The 21,045-nt window shown below is 44.1% G+C and overlaps 2 protein-coding genes across 4 annotated transcripts in view; one reads left to right on the top strand and one right to left on the bottom strand.

Annotated features, from left to right (window-relative positions):
- LOC134145131 (pre-mRNA 3'-end-processing factor FIP1-like) overlaps positions 1-14,394 on the top strand; it is a 28,778-nt gene extending 14,384 nt beyond the window's left edge. Inside the window, exons 10-16 of the mRNA XM_062584335.1 lie at positions 626-824; positions 2,860-2,886; positions 5,357-5,414; positions 6,219-6,274; positions 7,741-7,939; positions 10,105-10,263; positions 12,888-14,394. Coding sequence (XP_062440319.1) covers positions 626-824; positions 2,860-2,886; positions 5,357-5,414; positions 6,219-6,274; positions 7,741-7,939; positions 10,105-10,263; positions 12,888-13,020 — 831 coding nt within the window. The 3' untranslated portion in view covers positions 13,021-14,394. The remainder of the gene's footprint in view (positions 1-625; positions 825-2,859; positions 2,887-5,356; positions 5,415-6,218; positions 6,275-7,740; positions 7,940-10,104; positions 10,264-12,887) is intronic.
- Positions 14,395-16,227: 1,833 nt separating this feature from the next.
- LOC134145130 (ligand of Numb protein X 2-like) overlaps positions 16,228-21,045 on the bottom strand; it is a 28,746-nt gene continuing 23,928 nt past the window's right edge. For all 3 annotated transcript variants that reach the window (XM_062584332.1, XM_062584333.1, XM_062584334.1), the window contains exons 9-10: positions 19,373-19,531; positions 16,228-18,476 (exon numbers count right to left, since the gene is read on the bottom strand). In XM_062584332.1, the coding sequence (XP_062440316.1) occupies positions 18,341-18,476; positions 19,373-19,531 (295 nt within the window). In that variant the 3' untranslated portion in view covers positions 16,228-18,340. The remainder of the gene's footprint in view (positions 18,477-19,372; positions 19,532-21,045) is intronic.

The following is a 21,045-nucleotide window of genomic DNA, read 5'->3' as shown; positions in this document are numbered from 1 at the left end:
TAAAAAGCGCTGACGTCCACATTTCCAATTCATTCTAGTGTGTCTGCATATTGATCATTCCTTCAGCAAAAGTTTGTGTGAGACCTATTTCTTCTGTCAGACAAATGCAAATCCAGCCTTAATTTATTAGCTGATATACATGTGCACAATCTAGAGCAGAGTTTGACATCTTGTTGCCCTTATGAAAGGAATAAATGGATGTATTAAAAATAGGAAGAGCTACAGTGTCACCCTCAAATATGGTTGCTCTTAATTTGGAGCCTGTACCACTGGCAGCTCCCATTAGGTGCTGAATTCAGCCCCTTGACAGTGGAACAAAAGGTGTTCACAACACTGAGGTATGCAACTGTTCCACACAGATGTGTACAGAGAGTTTGAGTCCAGTCTTGCTGCTATTCTGATTAAGAGAAGATACCTGTTCTAAGGGGACTTCTTGATTTGATCAACCTCCTTCCTCCCAAAAGGGTGTTATCACTTAGGTCTAAAATGACCTGTTCTTTCCAGGTAGCACTGTGCTGCCTGTTTTAGTGCTATGCTCTCTTTATGCCAGCACAGTGAGGTCCTACCTGCAGGAGCAAAGAGATTGAAATGCTGTCTTTTCTTTCCTCTGCCTCTGTCTTCTAAGGTCCTTGGAGATCATGGAAGTAAGCCACAACCCCCACAGCAGCCTCAGCAACCATCACAGCCCCAACAGCCACCTCAGCAACAGCCATTTGCACCACCAGCAGGCCCTCCGCCTCCCCCTCTCGCTGGTCCGCCTCCACCACACTTTCTCCACCCTCCTCCACCAGTTACTTCTGTCCCGCCTCCCCTGCATCCTCCAGGTATGTGTTCACTCTGTAATATATGGCAGTCTCAAATGTCTGCACTCTTCTGAGGCTGTGAATTAGAACATCCCAGGCGTGGAGCAAATGAAAGGTTTAACCAGTAGATGCTATGGGGCAGTCAAGCAGTCACATAACAGGTCCTTTCACTTGGTTAATCTCTGTTCATTGTCTCCATTAGCCTTTTTATAAATTGTTCTTGAATACTTAAATAATAGCAGCTGCTCCTTGAAAAACCTCTAGGTTGTGTTTTCCATGGGTGATCAATTAGCTTTATTGATAAGGAAATGAATTTCAGCTCATCTGTAGAGAAGGCTAAGGACGTAGGAATTGCTGTCTTTCATTAGACCAGCAGGCTGTTTAGTTCAGGATCCTGACTGACTATGACTGATGTCAAACGCTACAAGGGTCATTCACGACAGGTGATATAGGTTTGTATCTTCCTGTGTTTATTTCTAGGTATTTTATTGTGCCTGCTACTACTGTGGGATGATTCTTACTGCTCACAGAAATGTCTTATAAGCAGACATTACAGTAGTGCTTCATTTTAAAAGCAAAATATAAATAATGTAAATGACATGGGTTTCTGGACCACTGGATAATGTCCACGGCGTTAGCAAGTTTTTGTGCTCTTACCAATAACCAGAGGGGTTTGTATTGTGCTAAGTGCCCTTGATGCTTGTGGAGATGCTGTTAAGGCCTGTATCTGCCAGAATGCCCTTTACCCCCGTAGTTACACATTGGGTGGGGGAACCTGATGAGAGTGTGTGGGTAAAATTTATCTCCATCTATTTTTTTTCCTAATTTGTTGTCTTGATGAGCAGCATGTTACAGTTTCTCTTTCATACATACCATCAGTCTATTTCTGCAAAGTTTCTTAATGTAAGTATAGCATGAAGCGGCCAGTAGGCCACTCTAGGCACCAGGCAAGAGAGCGCTATACTAGTGGCAGGAATAAAGCATTTTGATGCAGCTGAGAAGGCCAGCTGCACTTACTCATTCAGAGTATTTTCCTCTCAGTTGCCTGAGGGACATAAGTCATTTCTGTTGACTCTTTTCAGTGCAGTTTTACAGACATACTGGCCATGGCCTAAAACACATTTTTCTGTCTTCACTTCTTAGTGAAGTCTTTGCATGTTGATCCAACATGAGTGGTGTCTGTGCCCCTGTTGCTTCTGGTATGAATGAAGCTGGAAGTGAAGGCCATGCTTTGGGCTTTTCTCATCCCACATGCAGTAGTGAGTCTCCTTCTGAGAAGTCACCAGGAACACGTCGTGCAGTCACTTCCACATTCTGCTCCACAAGCAGAAAAATAAAAAATATGCTCAAAGCTTTTAATCTGAGGAGGAGTATTACTGCAGTACTCACTGGTGGACTGTGGTGACTCCTCTTGCGCCTTCCATTGTCAAAATCAAGAGAAGTGGATATATTGTTCAGTTGTCCTTTTGGTTGTTCACTAGCATGTCTGATTCGCTATGTAAGTATGATTATGAAAAGTGTTGAAAAACGTGTTTGAAAAAGCAAGCAAAAAGACAGACTGGTTATCATTCTTGTTGCCCACCAGAACTTTCTGCATGTCCAGCCAAAGTAGTTGATTTTGGTCTTTTAACGGAAAGTTTTATAGAGGATTTGCCAGGAATAGAACGTGATTGCTCTGAAAGGGATGGTTGGTGGTTTGGGCACTTCAGTCTGCCTCAGCATCTCGAAGTACTCCTCTAACCACAGCACTTTCTCGTCTCTACCTTTCCAGTTGTTATCAAGGCCAAATCAGCTGTTTCTGTATTGACACTAGGAAAAAGGTGTTATTCAGTGTAGGAGGGCAACAGCATTTAAAATTATGATACGAAGGTGAACAGGTCATCATTTGAGAAAACAATAGCCTGTTGGCCAGTTACTGCTTAGTAGCACCATTTTTCCTATTTGCTGAAATGTGTGAAACATTCAAAAGGATGCTTTCTGCTTTAGCTTGAGATGCATAGATGACATGGTTGTCCTGTTGTCCTCACTAGTCTTGTTCACTTATTTATTTCCATAGGTTTGCCACCACCCGGACCTATTCCAGGTAAGTGCGAACATGGTTTCAGTAACAGCAGTGATTCTGAACACCCATGTAGCCCTATCTGCGCATTTGGATTAAACAGCATGCAATAGGATGACTCTAAAATTCATGTTAGAATAGAATTAAACTAAGGCTAATAAACTGCAATGCCGTGCTGAATTGCTCTGGCTGCTTATCTTTTATTCTAGACCTAAGTAACAGCCTGTAGGGCTTCTTAAGCTCATCTTGTTTTCTCTGAAGAAGAATCCAGCAAGCAACAAGAACTCCCCTTGGTTAAATTTAGAATGATTTGTTTCTTGTTGTTACAGCTTCTTGCGTAGCAGAAGTTTTTAAATGACAAATCAGTGCTTTGGAGCACAAGGCTCCAAATGCAGTTTCTTTCAGAAGCTTTTGTTCTCTGGTGTGTAGTAGAGCTGATGAGAGCTAATACAGAAGTGTAACGACTAATCTTGTGGATATAGCTAATTTAAGGCTATTATACAACTGAATTTCTCTAGATTTATCTCCCCCCCTTCTTTTTATATTAGAATTTTTGCCTAGTCCAGGGGAAAAGGAATTTAGCTATTTTTGTAGCAGACCATATGGGGCAATAACTGTGACCAAGTGGCAGACATCTGGAAATTCAAGGCTAGTGGCCTCTGTAGTTGTAGTCGGCCACTGCCTCCATATTATATTGTACATTTGATTCATGTTCTTGCAAAAGTTCTGCACCCAAAGCACTTTGGACTTAATGTGCAAGTTCTCGCTGCATGTCAGACATGTAGTTGTTGCACAGCTTTTGTGCTTGTGCTCTGCTCAGAGCATGAGCAGCGGAAGTACAAAAAACTTACAGTAGCTGGGCCATCCCTCATACCAGGGAAATTGCTGTTGGTTGTAATGTCATTTTTTTATGCTCTTCTCAAGGCACAGTAATAGTGCAGAGCTGGTTCTCCATATTGTACTGAAAGGAATCTCCTCATATTAAACTTGGATTTACAAAAATTATATCTGTAGGGCAAATGCAAATCCTGGTCTTGATTCTAGACATTGCGGTGCCTGTTTACCAGTCTGAGTGCATTCAGATTAAAGTTGTTTGGGAGGAGTAAGGTGGAAGAAATGAATTACCAGGCTGTTACAAAGAGCTTCCACTTCAGGTAATTGGGTTGAAAAGGGAGATGACGGAGAATGCCTGATAATTATGATGATGATCCATCACCATTAGAGTAAAGTGCTGATAACAGTGACACTTTGAAGTGCTTGCTGTTGGTGAGCAAATTGGATGGAAATGCTCTAGGTATTTTATTTTGTTGGAAGATCTTTAACAAAAAAGAGGGAAGTATCTAAGTGTGAGACCTATCCCCCAAATTGTCTACAGTGTAGTTCTTGCTAGCTGAGCTAGTCACTTCAGGCTACTTCTGTTGGCAGTGAGGGGTTTCTGGGGAGGGCTCTCCTGACCCATTTTGGATACTGTTAGAGGTGGTGAATTAATTGTCTCTAGGTTTCATCGACTCCACTGCCTGAAAGTCCATGACTCTAAAAGGAGCCTGGAGCTGCTTGCTCTAACATACATATCTGAAGTTAATCAGGTGACTCCTATCCTTTGTATCAGAACAGTTTGTTCCCCTTTTATTTTTTTGTTTAACGATAACCAGAGGAGTCTTTATGTAAAATCAAGCCAATGGTTGATTATTCTGTTTTTATTGTCATTGGTAACCGCCTATAGAAATAACGGTTGCTTATAGCTACGGATAGAATTGTAAGAGGTGCCCTTAGGAGCAGTCAGAACATCCTTCCTCACCTTCCCGTTGGTTGAGGCTGAGGACTCAGGCTGTCAAGTGCTTATGTCACTTCTAGAAGTGGCCTTCATCTAGTTGTTTCTGCTTTCTGAAGATACTGTCTTTTGCTTCTAAAAATAAACTTCTAATGTGTGTGAAATTGACCCTCCTTTTAAAGCATCAAACAGCTATGGGGACATTTTTGAAATTGCTCTCTGCTTCACTGCTTCACTCTTGCTATGTCTTCTCACGTGTGTGGTGTTTTTTAAGTGTTATGGGCTCAGAAGATTGGCTTTCTTTAATTAAAAAAAAATTTATCTATATTACTTTGTCTCTCGTGAAACGTGTTACTCATTTTAATCACGGAGCAATAAAACTGTCACCATACTTGCAACCTCTCTGCTCCCAAGAGTCACACTTTTCTGTTCTTCACAGGACTGTAAGGATTTAATATTTATTCCTTAGTTAATCTTACGTTGATGATGAATCAGGCAGGCAGCTTAGGTAGTTCTTTTTTAGTTGTAGCCGTATGGAATTAGCGCAGCTGTAGAGTTTTAATTTTGGTAGGAGATACGAGCTTGAAGGAAAATTCTTCCATTTCAACCAGGCCTTGTTTAAAGGAGAAAGGTGCTTTAACTGCTTGACTGTAATCAGAACAAAGTCTTGTTCTCTCATGTAAAGCTGTGAGATCTCTTTTGATGACTTATGCTTCTGTCTAGGGTTGTTCCCGCCTCCTCTGGCACCACCACCAGCTCTCCTCATTCCAACATTGGATGGGTAAGAGAGAAGTTCCCTCTACGTTACAGAGTATGTTTGCAGCCTTGGCTTTTGCAGTATGGTGTAGCTGGAGAGTGGAATGGCTTCATTTGGGTGGGAGGCATTAGCGCACACACTGGTATCCTGTTTCATCAGTTGAAGTGCACAGGTGGTAGCAGCTGGGTTGCTCTGTGGTCAGTGCCTTGGGCAACATGTGAGGCCATAGCACCTGGGGAGAGCCATTGGTACAACTGTTCTGTAATGAGGAACCCTGAAGGTTAAGCCTAGAAGAGTGCTAGTAATTCTCATGCTAGTGCCAGTAGCCTGGTCTGGGATTTAGAGGAGGGAACAGAGTCCACAAGGACTGGTCTTTTACAGTAGTTAGCATTGGCTTGTCATTTTCCTGGCATAGGAAGGAATCAATAAAATCTAGGAAATCTAGTCTCCTTGGGTCCAGTGCAGAGTAGTTGATAGCATGTTTTGTTTTCCAAACATTTTCTGTAAAGGAGTCTCTAAGTATTTTGCAACCACTGATCATTTTCTTGGAAGCATTCTACCCCTGATTTTACAGAAGGGAGAGAAAAAGCAGAGTGAGCAATTGAGTTAGAGCAGTTTCAGAAGCTGTGATAAAGCAGCTGTGCCCGTGTTCCTGATACTTTGCAACAAGAGGTGAAACAGGTTCACATAAACCATAGTTTTCCAGGGCAGTGTTCGGCAGGGCTTCAGGAAAAAAATCACGTAAACTTGCAGTGTAGACGTACCTGCAAGCAGATCAGCCAAGGGTTCACTGACATTAGTAACTTGTATCCTTTGCTCTCTCCAAAGCCAGCCAGCCAGCTACAATAACAGGCAGCCTCCTCCATTTGGCTACAACTCCGCAGGTGAGCGCTTAAGACTGTCAAACCGCTTATATCTCTTCTCTTTGGTTCTTGGTGGTTTAGGTTTTTCTTAGATTGATTGAAATCATGCTTTCTTTGATTTTAGGGACTTGTATGTGCCCCAGACTATCCCAGTCACTAGAAACATGCTGAATCTGACTACGCCATAAGGTGTTTGCAAAGCTGAGTATTACCCTTTCCGCAGCAATGGGAAAGGCAATTTTGTAGCTGAATGCTTAGCATCAGTTCGTTGCACTCAATGCAGATACCAGTGGCAGAGAAGCTTCTGTGTGTGCCTAACAGCAGCATGCTCTCATGCTTGCTTACACACAGGCTTGTTTGCTCTCTTCCTTCCCCTCGCTCCCCACCACCCTTGAGGAACAATCATAGCCCAGTGAGCTTCTCACATCTCCTTTGAATGCCTTCTTCCTCCACTTTATCATCTTCCTTGCCTACAGGCACCCTGCCTACACACACTTGCATGCCTCTGTCTCCTTTTGTTTTGTAATGGAAGAGGCAGTGCCAGAATATCAGCAGACTTCCTTCTCTGTCAGAACCCTGCCAACAATGCCAGTGTCCTGTCCCATTTCTTAGTGACCCACTGTCCTTGGAGTAGAACCTCCTCATTTCACCAAGCAGGCAGAATCACAGGCAGCAAGCACTCCCCTGTCTCCTCTGTGGGAGGTGGTTTGGAGAGCAGGCAGTGTGAGATCATCCTGAGATACAGCAGCCTGAAGTGCTGTCATGTGCACAGCTTTTCAGCAGCTGGTACTGTTTTGGGCTGTGACCTTGCTGGCCTGGTCCACCTGAGCAGGCCTACAGATCAACATCTGGATGGGGACCTGCTGGTGGCTCTGGGCTCAGTAGGTGGTATCATTGGCCCTCAGTACCTGTGGAGATGTGGGAGTTGCCAAGAGCCTAAGACTTGGCAGCAGTAGAGGGATGCCCCACCACTGTAGGCACTGTTGCCTCTGAGCTAGGGTGCCTAGGAGGGGCTGTCTGGAACTTTTCTCAGTGGAGACCTCATCATGTGCCCTGTATAGAGAGCAAGAGCTGGGGGGAGTGTATAGCCCCTACATTAATGAGCTGTATTAGGGGCTGGGCTGATTTGCAGCAACATCTGCAAATATCTGGTCTTGCTTGTCTTCACTGAAGAAACAGTATTTGCATGTTCTTAGCATAGAGGGGTAGTAAAAAGGAAGATGTGAAGGCAGGAAGGAACTGGGCCATTTGTGTCTCCAAGAGAAGGGTATTGCTTTTGGATTCAGCTGTACCATCTACTTTGGTACTGCCGGGAGTATATTAGTCCAAACTTGCTTAGCTGTGGTGGGCTCTGAAATGGCTGCTGGTGCAGCCAGATTGGAAGCCACAGGCAAGGGATATCCAGATGGTGTGTATGGAGAGAGGGGGGGATGGAGAGGATGCTCCTAACGCTTCAGACAAACAAGGATTCTGCTCTCTTGCTGCAGATTCAGGTTTCATCAGCTACCCACCTATCTCCACGTCCCACACGCCCTGGGTGACGACGGTGGACAAAGGCACAAGCAGCTCCAGCAGCAGCCATTGGGAGTACTCGGGCTCGAGGCGTGAGAGGGAAAGGGAGCGTGAGCGGGAAAGGGAAAGGGAGAGAGACAGAGACCGCACTCCGACCACTAGTGAATACAACAAGTGAGTGCTGTGTTTCACCAGGCTTCTGCTCACACCTACCCAGGAGGGAGCTCTGGTCTCCTCTTGGAGTGCAAGAGGATGTTTGCTCTGGGGATGGGATTGCATCAGTTTAATTTTCTGAACTATCTGGAGAAGAGATAGTTTGGATGTATAACCAGAGGACAAAACTAGGAGCCGGTGTCTCGGGCTGATTTCCTGTATCTGTTGTCAGTTTGTTGTTTAATCCAGAAGAACCAGTTATGCTTGTTCTCTCACCTGTAACATGAGGCCAGTAAATGAAATAGCCCCTCTCTGTTCACTAGATACTTCACTGCTTGGCATGAAACATTGGATATAGAAACTGCTGCTTCTTGTCCTCTAACTGTTCGATCAAAGGGAAAACCACCCATGCTTTGCTTAGCTCTCCTGTAGAGGCTTTTGGGGTAAAGAGTGCCATTCAGCAAGAGTCAACCATGAAATGTAAATCCTTAACAAGGCCAGGTGTTTCTGAGCAGAGTGCTGGAAAGAGCCACCTTGCTGGGAATTGACACGATCTCAGGCGACAGCAGTGCTGGGAGTGCTCAGGGGAGGAGACATTTAGCCTCCTAGTGCTGATTTAGAGGGCTAGAGAGAAGGCTAGACTGCAAGGACTCTTTCGAAGCTGTTGTTTTGTGTGCTCTGCCCCAGGGTGCTCATGGTGGTTCTGTCACAGGCAGTGTCAGTGTTTTGCAGGCTTCAGGCTCAGAAATGCCAGTGGTCATTTAAAACACGATCAGAATGTGCATTTCTGGCAGAGAGGTGCTGCCTACCCTGGGAACCTCCAGGCCCCTGCGGTGAGCAAACAGGGCAACATCTTCCTAACAAGCTTTCCTGTTTGTTTTCCTTTTAATGTTGTGGGCACTGTAGGAGGGAGGGGGAGGAATAGAGCTGAACACAAACTTGGGGTAATTTGAAGAGCTCGGACTCCCACAGTTCCTAAGTGGGTTTATGCTGCAACCAAGTCCTGTGCTCAGCACTCCTGGGCACACTGTTAGCATTTCTGCATGCTTTAGAGAAAACTGGTCTCTAAAGATCATGCTTAACAAGCAGGACAGGTAGCCGTGCTCAGTGGAGTCCTTTGAAGCACTCCCAGGTGATTAATATTGGAGATTGACTTGTCTGGCTTGTTTCCATTAGTCTTAGAGTTTCAGGCTTGCTTTCTCTAGGAGTCTGAGTATTGTTTCCCACAGTGGGATTTTTGAACCTTTTAGATTTCAGCATTCAAAATGTGAATGGGGAAGAGTGACCACGGACCAAGGAGAGAAAGGGAGTGCAGAATGTATCTGAATGTGGAGTATATTGTGCCCATTCTTGTGTGTAGGTAGAATAAGGTGTCTTGGGCAGATGGGTATAGGCAAAAAGATCATCTTAGTTGTGCTCATAACTGCAAAGTATGCAGTTTGGGTTTCTAAACTCATAGGGAAGAAAATAGTCTCTTGACCTGTAATGTCTTTGTGTAATTAGGTTATCTGGTAAAACCCAGCACAAGGAGAGGCAGAATAATAGGAGGAACATGTTTCTGTGGTTCAAGAACAAGGCTGGCTGGATGTCTTTGACGTAGTCCAGGAGGACTGTGAGGGCAAAAGCCCTGAAACACAGATCGTGTGCCTGCTGCTGAGGTATCCTTTGCAAATACATGCAAAGAGCAAACCTTGTAAATGCTCTGCTTTGAGAAGCCAGGAGAAGGCTCTGTTCAGGTGTTCCTTTGTGTGGTCTTACGAGTTGTGTACTAGGCAAATGGAGAAAGTATTGCACTGTGGTCAGAAACTAGGATGAAGTTGCTGTTTGGGATGAATAAGAAGCAGCAACTTATTAGTAGAGGTGTTTTCAGGAGAGCATCATGAATATCTGCCAGTTGGTAGAGGAGTTCAGATTCATAAAGTTGTTGATTCTAAGCTACAACTAGCAAACAGTCCTGAATTTCTGGACATTTGAGAAGGCTTTTGTCTCCTTTAGAGCTGTCTGGTTATGCTGGTGCAGAATAATTCCAGGCTCAAATAAAGAACACCTTTAAATATTTCCCCAAGAAGTGACATACTTTTTCGGTGAGGGTGGGGTTCTGCAGAGAACCAGAATCCAGCACAAGGAGAGGCAGAGGTCTGTGAGTGGCCTGTTCACCTGCCTCACTTCTCTTTTCTCTTCCCAAGTGATGATGAACGATACCGCTACTACAGCCGAGAGCGCAGCTATGACTTTGAGCGTGACTACCGCCGGAGTCGAGATCGCAGCAGGGAGCGAGAAGATCGTCACCGCGAGCGCAGGCACAGAGACAAAGAGGAGAGCAGCAAGCATAAGTCTTCAAGACGGTAAGAGCCGTTCAGGGTTGAACTGGTCTGTTAATGGGAATTCACTTAAGCTGCAGACAAGAAGCTTGAGGTTCTTAGAGTGAAGTGGTGCCCTAGGTCGCTTTGGCATCCTCTGACATGCTAATGTCCTGAGATGAGAAATCTGGGCAGAGAAAGCAGTCTCGGACCTGTACCTGGGCAGGAAGCAGGGCTCTCTGCAGCAGGGAGAGGATTCCTTGTGGTTTGTATGTTCTCAGGCAGCTAGCAGGATGTCAAATCACTGTCAACAGAATTGCAGCCTTGATTGCCAAAGGAGAGGTTGTCCTGTACTGAACATCACACCTGAACAGCGTAGGTCCCAGTGTTAAGGAAAATGCGTGCAAAGTAAAATGCAAAAACATAACAAGCCTCAGCTTTTACAGTTAAATATTCTTATGCAGAAGTAAAAGCTTTCCTAAGCCTCAAATCTGAAATTCCCTCTTGTAGCAGGAGGTTATGTAAGGAACTGCATGATCAGAACTCTCTGTCCAATGCTTCTGCTAGTGGTGGTGATGATTTGGACAAAGGGAGCACTTTTGGATTCACAGTGTTTCTGCAGAAAATGTGTTATTTGCTGCAGATGATATTTCTGTGATGACATTCCTCCAGCAAAGTAACAAATCTGGCCTCTAATTTGAGGCAGTGCTCAGTTGCTGTGTCCATTTACAACCTGATAATAACTTGAGCAGACTTGCTCCTTTTTTTTTCTTGGTGCTTCAGCTTACTACTTTTTATAAGAAATTTGTGTCAGCCTGTGCAGATAACTGGCCTTATTTTGAATTTGGTATCAGAAAAAATTCCTATGTAGTGACTGGAGGTAAAAAGTTGTCCTCATCCTTTAGGAGATGGCTTGAGTAAGTTCTCAAGAAAGGACTGATCGCTGAAGAGCTGGAAACAAAGTGACGGAAAAGAAGGCCAGAAGCTCAATCAAAGTTAAATACAAAACAAATAGAAGCTGAGATGATACCAGTCTAACAGGCTGATAGCTTTAAGGACTATTTCTCAGCTTTCTGTACTCAGAATTGAAATCTGCTGTTACGTGGCTGTATGAACAAGGTGGAATTCATCAAAGCAATGCCAGAATCTGTCAGAAAGCTTAGTTAGGAAAATGGGCTGCTGCAGTAGGTGGAAGTGAGGTGAAGATCAAAGGACTTTGCCATAGTTCCCAGTTTGCTCCAGGCTGAACAATCTTAAGGAAATGCTTGTTTAAACATTAAAGGATAGTTGCATTGTTGAAGCATAAACCGCTGCCACGTTGCTGTCCTCAAGGTGGCTGAAGACATGTTGAGGAGAGGCAGCAACCGTCCCACTCCCCCACCACTGACTATGAAACCATTTATTAAACAGGTCAGAAAATTGCTCAGAGCTGGGAGGTTTTCAGCCAGGGCTTCAGTGATTCAGCAAGTTAGATGTCTCTGCTACTAAACTGGTATCCCAGCTTCAGTAAGAATGTGTCTCTACACCTGAATGTGTTCTCACTCTGGGAGCTATGTCTCTGTACTGTGTGACCACACACACACCTTTCTCTGATCATTTATTATGAATTTTCCTGTTTGCTGTTCTAGTTCTGCCATCTTCACACCATGATCAGCTCTTCAGAGCTCACTTGGTTTTAAACCTGCAGGGAGAAGTAATTGCGTATTTGATAAATAGCAGAAAATCTCCTCCTATGAGGTCCCAAGAACCAGAATGGGCAAAACCAGAGCTCACATATTTCCAGTTTCCCTGATGGAGATGAATGCACAGACACTGACCTTGGTGTGTGGGTTATGTCAGGCATGCTGTTTGTGTACAGTGCAGGCAGCTGTGGTCAGTGGTACAAGACTTTCAGATATGCACAACCTAGTCAAAGTTGCTTCTGGCTGGGTTTTTTCCAACATCCCAGAAATCCTGGATAAAAGTCAGCGGTTATCCAGCCGCATCTAGAAAACGATTCCGGGTGAAGGGAAAGAGATTTTAGAGCACAAAGGTAGTACAAGATCATTTATGAGCAAGCAAAAGTAGAAACAGGATCTATCCCCTACTGGAAAACCCACACTTCTCTAGCTACACAGGCTCATTTCTTGTTCCTAGTCCAGGGATTTCCCTGAGATGTTCAGGGGAGATAACATGAAAGTTTCAAAGGTCTCTCAAATTTAGGATTCTTCCTTCTTTTGCAGCAGCCTCTGCTCGGTGCTTGATATTGAAGCTTGTGATGTGTCAAGATTTATTAGAGCTCCCTCAGGAATGGGAGGACACGCAAGGGTTGTTTATAACAAAAACTACCCAAAAGCAATTCTGACAGCAGTCTGTCCAGATGCTGCCTGCCTGGACCATGTGATGATGCAGTGTGTGGTGTAAAGCAACCAAAGCAACCACCGAGCAGTTTGCATAACCTGCCCTTGGTTCAGCCACTTGTGATATCAGATCGTCCCAAATAAACATGATGAAGCCTTTCTATGGCACCATGATGCCCTCAGCATTTCTGATGTCTCCTGTTTATTCTAGACCAAAGCACTCTGTCCCTGCACGTGCTGTAGAGGCAGCGTATCTAGAGTCTTTTCTGTGGCAGAGCTATGTTGATGCAGCCTCTGATCCATCTTTCACCCCTTTGTTCCCCACCACAGCAAGCAACACGAGAGCGAGGAGGGAGAGAGTCATCGGCGTCACAAGCACAAAAAGAACAAGCGTAGCAAAGAGGAGAAGGAGGCCAGTGAAGATGGTGCCCAGGAGGGAGAAGAGCAGGATGCCAAGGAGTAATGCAGGCCTGCTGTCAGCCCTCGGGAGGGACTCACTCCTTTCAAACCAGCGTGGCATTGGTGATGTTTTTTTGTTGGTTTTTTGCTTTTTTTCCAAGGGAAGAGAGGCTGACTCTGCCTGAGCAGTGAAGGACGTTGCAGTGGTTTGAGAGTTAAGGCTGCACATGCAGATAAACTTTTTTTTTTTTTTTTTTTTTGATACAAGACAAAATACAGCAGTACTAGTATATAAAAAAAGCACTGAGCTACTCTACTCATAAACATCCCTAGGGAGGACTTTGTTGTATCAGATCCTATGGTTTCTGATGAAAGATGGCTTCAGCTGAAACTAACGCATTTAGGTGATAGTTTTTGTTTATTTTTGTGACCATCATTCCTTTTTTGAAAAGTAGGACAGTAAGTGCAACTTGAAATTTATTGTCCAAAGAAAAGTGTGATTTAGATTCTGAGAGCCAGCTTAGAGTCTGGCTTCTAGTAGTGAAAAGTCTCATCCCCAGATCCATTTCTTGTAGCTATAAAGAATATCTTCTCATTTCTTTGTGGCAAGACTGGCAACATGTGGGAAGGAACTACTTTTACTGGTGGGTCATGTGATCTTACTTCGGTCGGATTGCTTTGAAAAGCTGTTAATTGTGTTTACACAGGGTATACAAAGACTTTGAACCTAGCTTTTTTTTTTTATCCATTACAAACCTAGTTCTACCATGTGTTACACCTGTAAGTGGAAAACCACATTCGATGGAGACCCATAGTAAGAGCATGATTTTTCTCTTTAGTTTTGACTAACTTTTTTATTATTAATAAGGGTTGAGCTAAATAATCTAGCACACTAGAGAACATGAAGTCCCATCTAGCAGTTTGCCCTCACTGGGTTGGCTTCTTTCTATTTGGATATCACCAACACTCCTGTGCAATGCATTCCTTCCCCCATAGATCTCAAAATAAATGCAGTCAAATTCCAAAGTTTGTTTTGGCTTAGTATTGGTTGGGCAGGGTGACAACAGAGAGATTTCTGGTTAGAAGAACAGGGGAAGTCATTCTGGGGTTTTTTGGTATGTCCCGTACTTAAACAGAATACTGCACTTCTCTTTATGTGAATCCACAGGTGTCTCATTTAAAATATCTTCCACTTCTTTGACTTGATATTTAAAACTGACTTAAATCTTTCCCTTAAAAATAATGTGGTTCTGAAATCTTACATATTTTTTGTATTGTAATCATGCAAGTCTGAGCGTCATGTGAAGCTTACAACCTTTAGAGACTTGAGCCAGTATAGCACTACAATAATGGTTTATATGCTATGACAGTGCATTTGATGGGTCATTAACTGCAAAACCTGTGGGGAGAATAAAGGTTTTTCCTTTTTTTTTTTTTTTTTTCCTGTAAATGTGGCTTTTAAAACTTGCTTTGAGAGCATGGGAAATTTTATGTGGAGCCTGGAACAAGACTTCGAAGTGCTTAGCCTTCTGCAGCCATGTCACAGTTCTGGTAGACCAGTGTGATCTAGGAACATGGCATCTCTCATCTGATGTCTGCTCAGAGTCACGCTAGGACAGCTGTGCCGTGCTGCGCTGGTGAGCATCAGGATGTCCTTGCTCATAGCATCAGGTAGGTAGAGCAAGAGGACTCCTCTGGGCATGCTTCTACTGTGGTCAAGGGTGGCAGTTCTCAGTTATGATGAAGCTTTCAAGAACTTGAGTTTGCTGGGGAATGTGGTGGGAGGAGGAAAGATCAACTTAAAACTGGTAAGAAAGTGAGGACTCGGACTGTCCTGTATGTGCCATCTAGAAATGTACTGGTGTTTTGCATCACTTGGGTGCCTACCATCATGCCACATCAGTGGTTAATGCTGCAGTTCAATGTTCTTTGTAGGCTGGTTCAGGTAGTTTCTGCCTTGTCCACTGAGACTAAGTCAGCACAGTACAGTGGTGATCCAGATGCAGGAGACTTGCCTGGAAAAAAAAATCTTGCCAGGAGAATAAGGTTGTTTTTCAGCATGATCAATTCCTTGATGCAGTTCACCCTACTGCTGCATGAATACTTATGTTGGCCCAGTGCAGGAGAGAGGGATGGGATGGGAGTGAGTGATAGGGGTGAAGTCAGCCTATGAGCAAGAAGTTCATTTTTGCATTGTAACGAATATGCCCACTCTCCACTTCCAGCAGCAGCTTGTAGCAGTTAGGAAGCATAGGAGTAGGAGAGGAGGGAAGAAATACTGCTGTGCCTCTAAAAAGACTTTGTATTCTGTAACTCTGAAATCTGTGTTTTGGGGTTTTTTTTTCCTTTTTTTTTTCCTCCTCCAGAACATGTTTAAGATCACGAGGGCAGCCAGCACTAAAGGAGATGCCAAGCAGTGACTCCCAAAGCAGGAGTCTGAGCTGGTTATTGCCTGTCTCCTATCAGGGGGAAAAGCTGGGCAATACAGTTTACATTAAGGTAAGTCTAGGGTTTAGCACCTAGTCAGTAAACTTCCATTTGCATGTGCAAAGTCTGTTCCCCTTTTATAGGGAGGGGGGTAACAGAAGCTCTTCAGCCCACAGAGTAACTGCCTGTGAGCTTAATACTGAGAAGGTATAGGGGAAAACATCAGGCAAGTCAACTACAAAAGGGGCACAGTATTAAAAAGAAGAGGCCAGCTTCGTTATTAAGCATCGGCTGTCACCATTCCAGCTGGGGAGGGTTTGTGCTGGTTGTGCTGCAGTAGGGGAAAAGCGCAGTAAAAGCTAGCCTGCAGCATTGTCCAGCGGCAGCAGTAGCTGCCCCGGTGGTGCCTTCTTGCCGCTGAACACTGCAGCAAGCTGGATCGGAGAGTTAAGCATGGTTAAATAAAGCTTTATTTCCTAGTGCTGTTTCAGGCAGCAGGATGTTGTGGTCAGCCTCAGACAGCAAAACTGGCACAACCGAGGGCCAGGGCTTGCAAAAACTACTTAAGCTGCCAGGACAAATGTCTCTAGTCAAAGCCACAGTATAGTTCAAGATGCTGCAGCTCCTAGTCCCCAGTGAAAGACGAGGACACTTCCTTCCTGCCTGGTGAGGTAGACTTCTTGGAGAAGGGGCTGTGGAGGAGGTGACTGAATCGGGAGCTATTCGCAGATATCCTGGAAGGAAAGGCAAGGAAAAAAAAAATCCCACAAACCATGTTGGTTTTCAGTAATATTAGAATAACTTATAAAGGCACCAAAACAAATTCAGCATTTATTAACAAGCTGATCTTGCAAACGATACCTAATTACTAAGACATTTTGGTGAAGTTGAAGGCACCTTGAAACAAGATGGAATAGAAGTAGAAATAAAATAACACCACACACATGCTGCCTTCTGCAGCATCCCCTTCATTTAAAACCGCCTGTCCCCATCTGCGTGATTTCTTCCTCATACACTTTATACAAGGGACATCTTTTACCCTACTTGCAGTAGGAACCTCCCCTCTTTCTACCTACAGAAATATTTACCGTTCCATGTCAGGCACCACTGCTGGACCGTGGTAGGAAAAGAGACAAAGTAACTTAAGGTTTTTCTGTTTCTTTGTGTCAGACAGAGTTGAGTGAGTGACTAGTTTTCCACAGGCACCTTCCTGACTTTGGAATTTGCCCTCACCATTCACTAGGGAACAACAGGGTGGTGGTGGGGGGGGGGAAGGGCCAGGAGTGCAGCTGGCCAAGAAATCTTTCTGCTGTCCAAGTCTCTGGCAGTATTTATCAGCCAAACAAAGGGGCCACAGCAGGTGCCAGGGCAGCTTTTGTGAGACCTGGATCCTGGGCTGTTTCTGTGTAATGGGCTCTGATAACAGGCCCTGCTAGATGCACTGCCTTAAGCTAACAGCCAAAGGAAATGAAGTCGCTCTACGTGTAAACAGCTAAATCATCCAGCAAGGAACAATTCTGTTCTGCTACAGCTCTAAGTAGCTAACAGCTACTTAAAAAAAAAAAAGAAAGAAAGAAAGCAGTGCTTAAGATGATGGGCATTTATCTGCAGTCAGTTCACTCCAAAAAGGAATTAAGACATTCATTCCAGGGAGCGTTTTTACATGGGAAAGAAAAACTCCAATTCTTACAATCTGAGCTGGCCTATGAGAGTTAGAGCAATAACAGCATTCTAGGAAAGATCTTTTCAATTCAACCTGATTGGAGAAAGATCTCAGTCATTTCTACTGCTGATCAACTAACTTGTTAAAAAAAATTGCTTCATGAAGAATTTTCCGTAGGACATTAACAAGGTGTCAGAGTCAGCCTGCATTGGCTTCACTTCTTATGGTCTAAACGTTAACTACACAGGACACTTGAACTGAAGCCAAAGTGGACACACTGTCCTTCTGGAGGTAGCTTATTTCATATGGTTGCTCAGCACAGTTAGAGGTTAGAGGCAACCAACTTCCATTCTGAGCCCACCCCAATCCAGTGTGTTGACAGTCTCCCATACCTCGTAGTACCTGTGTGGCAGGCAATGGTAAAGGGAGGAAGGAGATGCACATCTTCCTCCTCCTCCAGTGCTTTAAGTCTGTGTCTGATCACTGGGAAGCTGTGACAAAAATTGCAAGACTGCTTCCTGGGGCAGAGGTTTATCACAAGTAAACAACCATCACGTTTACTTAGTCATCTACCTTCTTTGTGGAAAAGCTCATTATTTTATCAAGTCATGAAACCAAGGGGCCCCAAGCTGAGGAAGGGGATCAAAATTAAATTCCCCCTTTCTGATAGGCCCTTCATGAGTCAGCATAGCTCAACAATGCTAACAGAGCAGCTCTTAAAAAACAAGTTTGTAATATATAAAAACATTCATTAGATTGCTGTTGCCCACAACTATCAGTACTGTGGGCTAAGAACTGCTAAACTGAGCCTGGTCCCTACAGTTTCATTAGTGGCTTTTAAAAACATATAAAATGACCCAGTGCCTGAGCATGGCAGTCAGGTAGACAGCACTTTCTTAACTAGCAGAGGAAGTACCTGACAGTCGCTCCTGTTTTAACCTGTTCAGAACATTATATGGGAAAATGCTTCAAAGTAAAGATAGGACAAGTTGTAGAGAAACACTGGAAAAATAGCCTTCACCACCACACCAGCCCTAAAGAGCTCTCATGAGTCCAGGAAGCTAGAACTGCTGTGATTCACTATTCCATCAACTCCATAACAGTCAGATTCGTTGGTAACCCCAACACAGTCCAGAAATGTTTTCTCCAAAAAGGAATTAAGTCAAGTCTTCCATGACAATATACTGTATATAGCAAGAGCTCAGGTTTATCTGTCACATGGAGCTTGGTGCAACAGTCAAATAGCCGATGTCAAAGATGATCCTTGAAACTGCTGCATATTTTGTTCTGGCGTTCACACGAGGCTTCCTGGCCAAGACACCACAGTAAGAGTGACTTTGTTCCTTTGCTCTTTCAGCATTGGGATCAGTTCCGAATTGCTCATTCCTATAGCAGGCACTCCGTTTACTGCCACTATTTCATCTCCACACCTAGTCAGAAAACAGGAGAAACATGCTCATCAGGACACATTTAACTTGCTGCTAAAACAGCACTCCAAGATCCCAAAACGTTAGGATTGCTGGCCCTCCCCAAGACAACATTATAAACCGTTTAAGTGAATTATTTGACTCAATGAAAGACTAGGGGCAAGAAGGGAGTGCACGCAAGCCTCAAGACCTGTTGCTGACAGTAGCTTGCTTCTAAGTTCTGTGTTCAAAGAGACTTAACATAAAATGAAGAGATGGAAAAGATAAAGGGAGGCTGATGCAAGTATTTGAGTGATAAAGCAGTGAAGGACATCAGGAGTGCAACTAAAGGGCTGGTCAGCAAAGGGAAAAGTTACAGAGAACAAATCTGTGCTGATAACAATTCACCACTCATGTCTCTCCTACAGCTCCTTGACGAGCAGACACTAAGGAAAACTGCTCACAAGGCTGACGCATGCTGTCCCACTTTTGCTTGAATGTAGTGGAGGTTTTGGAGTCTGCCTGATCTGCCCAGCTTTGGAGAGCACCAAGCTATAGTAGCAGTTTTACAGAAGCCAGCAAGTTACCTGCGTTGCTGTCCTAGCATTCAAACAGGACGTAATGTAAAAATTAAAATAACATTTACTTCCTGTTAGTTGGTAGTTGCATGTTAGAAAGAAACCAGAACACTCAATAAAGGACTTTTAGAATATTACCACTACCAGAATTGTAACAAGCTATACGCAAATGTCTAAGAATTAGAAGTCATTAACTCAGCTAGTGAAGAGCTAGTTAACAGCTCAGCTAGTTAAGAGGGGTAGAAGGTAACCCCTCAATAAAATGGTACACACTACAGTAAGCCCTGATTGTCAGTGCCTCCGACACGAACACCAAAGCCCCGAAGGGCAGCTCGTACGTACTTCAGCCTCCTGTCTCGGAACGCAGGAGTCCCAGGCACTATGGTTTTGATGAAGAACGGCTGGTTTCCTTTACTTTCTTCAAAGCCTCCCACAATGCTGAATCCCCAGCTTTCCAGGTTACCTTTACTCAGGACAATATCTTGACAGCAGTGAAGGTAACTGCGAAGACAAAAAAACAGTCAGGTCTGAATACGAAAGGGTCTTGCAGGACTTGCAACCAGAATTACAGTGTAGAATAAAAGATTTGACTCATAGGAGAGAGATCAAAGACGACTGGTTCTGAACACCAGCCGCTGAAGTGCGTCTGCTCAATTTTGAGGATTCAAAGAGTGGTGTATGCTCCAGCACTGAGACAGCTTTGAAGAATGCAATAAATAAGCGCTAGCAGCACTCACTGCCAGCGTGTGCAGCACAAAGAAACACACAGCTCTCGGTAGGTGCCTGCAGAGGTGTGGCAGGAGTACAGCAGGCCGCTCACGCATCCTGGCTCGCGTTCAGGTTACATCCTGGCACCGATGCGCTGCCTGAACTGCGCTGCGCAAAACTGCCGCTGATCACCCCGCTAAGGTCTTCCAGCAGCTAAACTTTTCCTAATAAAAGGTTTTTGCCTCAAGGGCTTTGCTCGAGCAGTTTGGGTATGGGTTTCAGATTTCAAAGGCCTTCTCAGTTAACTTCTCACTAGCACAAAGATCCAATTATCTGCTTTCCAAAATGTGATTTAGTTTTGTACAAGTTCTACCTACGTAACACTGGAAGACCCAGCTTACTGATACCTCTAGATTTGTCCCCTACGATACACAAATGTAAAAGAGCGAGGACAAATGCATTCAGCAGCTAGTGCAAACACAAGATAGCACAGAAAACAAACATGGTAAGCACTGCTTTCATATATATGCTTTCTACAAAAGTTGGACACGGTCATGTTTCTATATTGTGTATTTGCTAGAAATCCATTTTCCCTGTGAAAAGGGTATTTAGGAAGAGAAACATTAATTCATTGTAATGGAAAGCAACGACAGAAGGATATTTTAGGCTGTCCTTTCCACAACAGCACAGGTTTTACTCTGACACACACTCCGCTGGGTTTGCGGTTCTATATTTCTTTCAGAATTTATGAAACACACTGCTCCAGCAGGGCCACGACAGGGAGCACCTAAGAGTAACTGAAGCAAGAGCTCAAACTTCATGGAGACAGGCATCAGATAAATCTCAAGGGAAAAAGGGTGTGTGTGTGTGTGGGGGGGGAATACTACTTGTCTGCCCTGTGAGAATTAGGCACAAGTCATACTGGACACAATCATCATTTCAAGAGCCAAAGCTTTTTCAGAGAGAAGTCAAGTCAAGCTGTACACTTGGTATCGGCAGAGTCTTTATGTTTTGGTATGCACTGAAATAGGCTCCGCTAAAGCAGCCCAGCTGCCTACAAATCTCTCTTTCAAGATGGCATTTTATACTATGAGTAGCTGGTTAAGATTTAACATAATACTATGAAGAAACCGAGTAGAGTTGCTGTGCTGTCTTCTGCGAACACAGCCAGCGACCATGGTAAACATTCAGCAGCAATAATTAGTAGTGTGTAATTGAGTTGAAACGCTCACCACCAACAGCTAATAACAAACCAAAGAATGGACAAAGTGAACGTTCAAAGGGACATTAGGGCTCCCCACAGTTAT

This window comes from Rhea pennata, chromosome 11 (genome assembly GCF_028389875.1).
Source record: "Rhea pennata isolate bPtePen1 chromosome 11, bPtePen1.pri, whole genome shotgun sequence".
Lineage (NCBI taxonomy): Eukaryota > Metazoa > Chordata > Aves > Rheiformes > Rheidae > Rhea > Rhea pennata.
The sequence above is the reverse complement of the archived record's forward strand: the minus strand, read 5'-3'. Positions and strand labels throughout refer to the sequence as shown.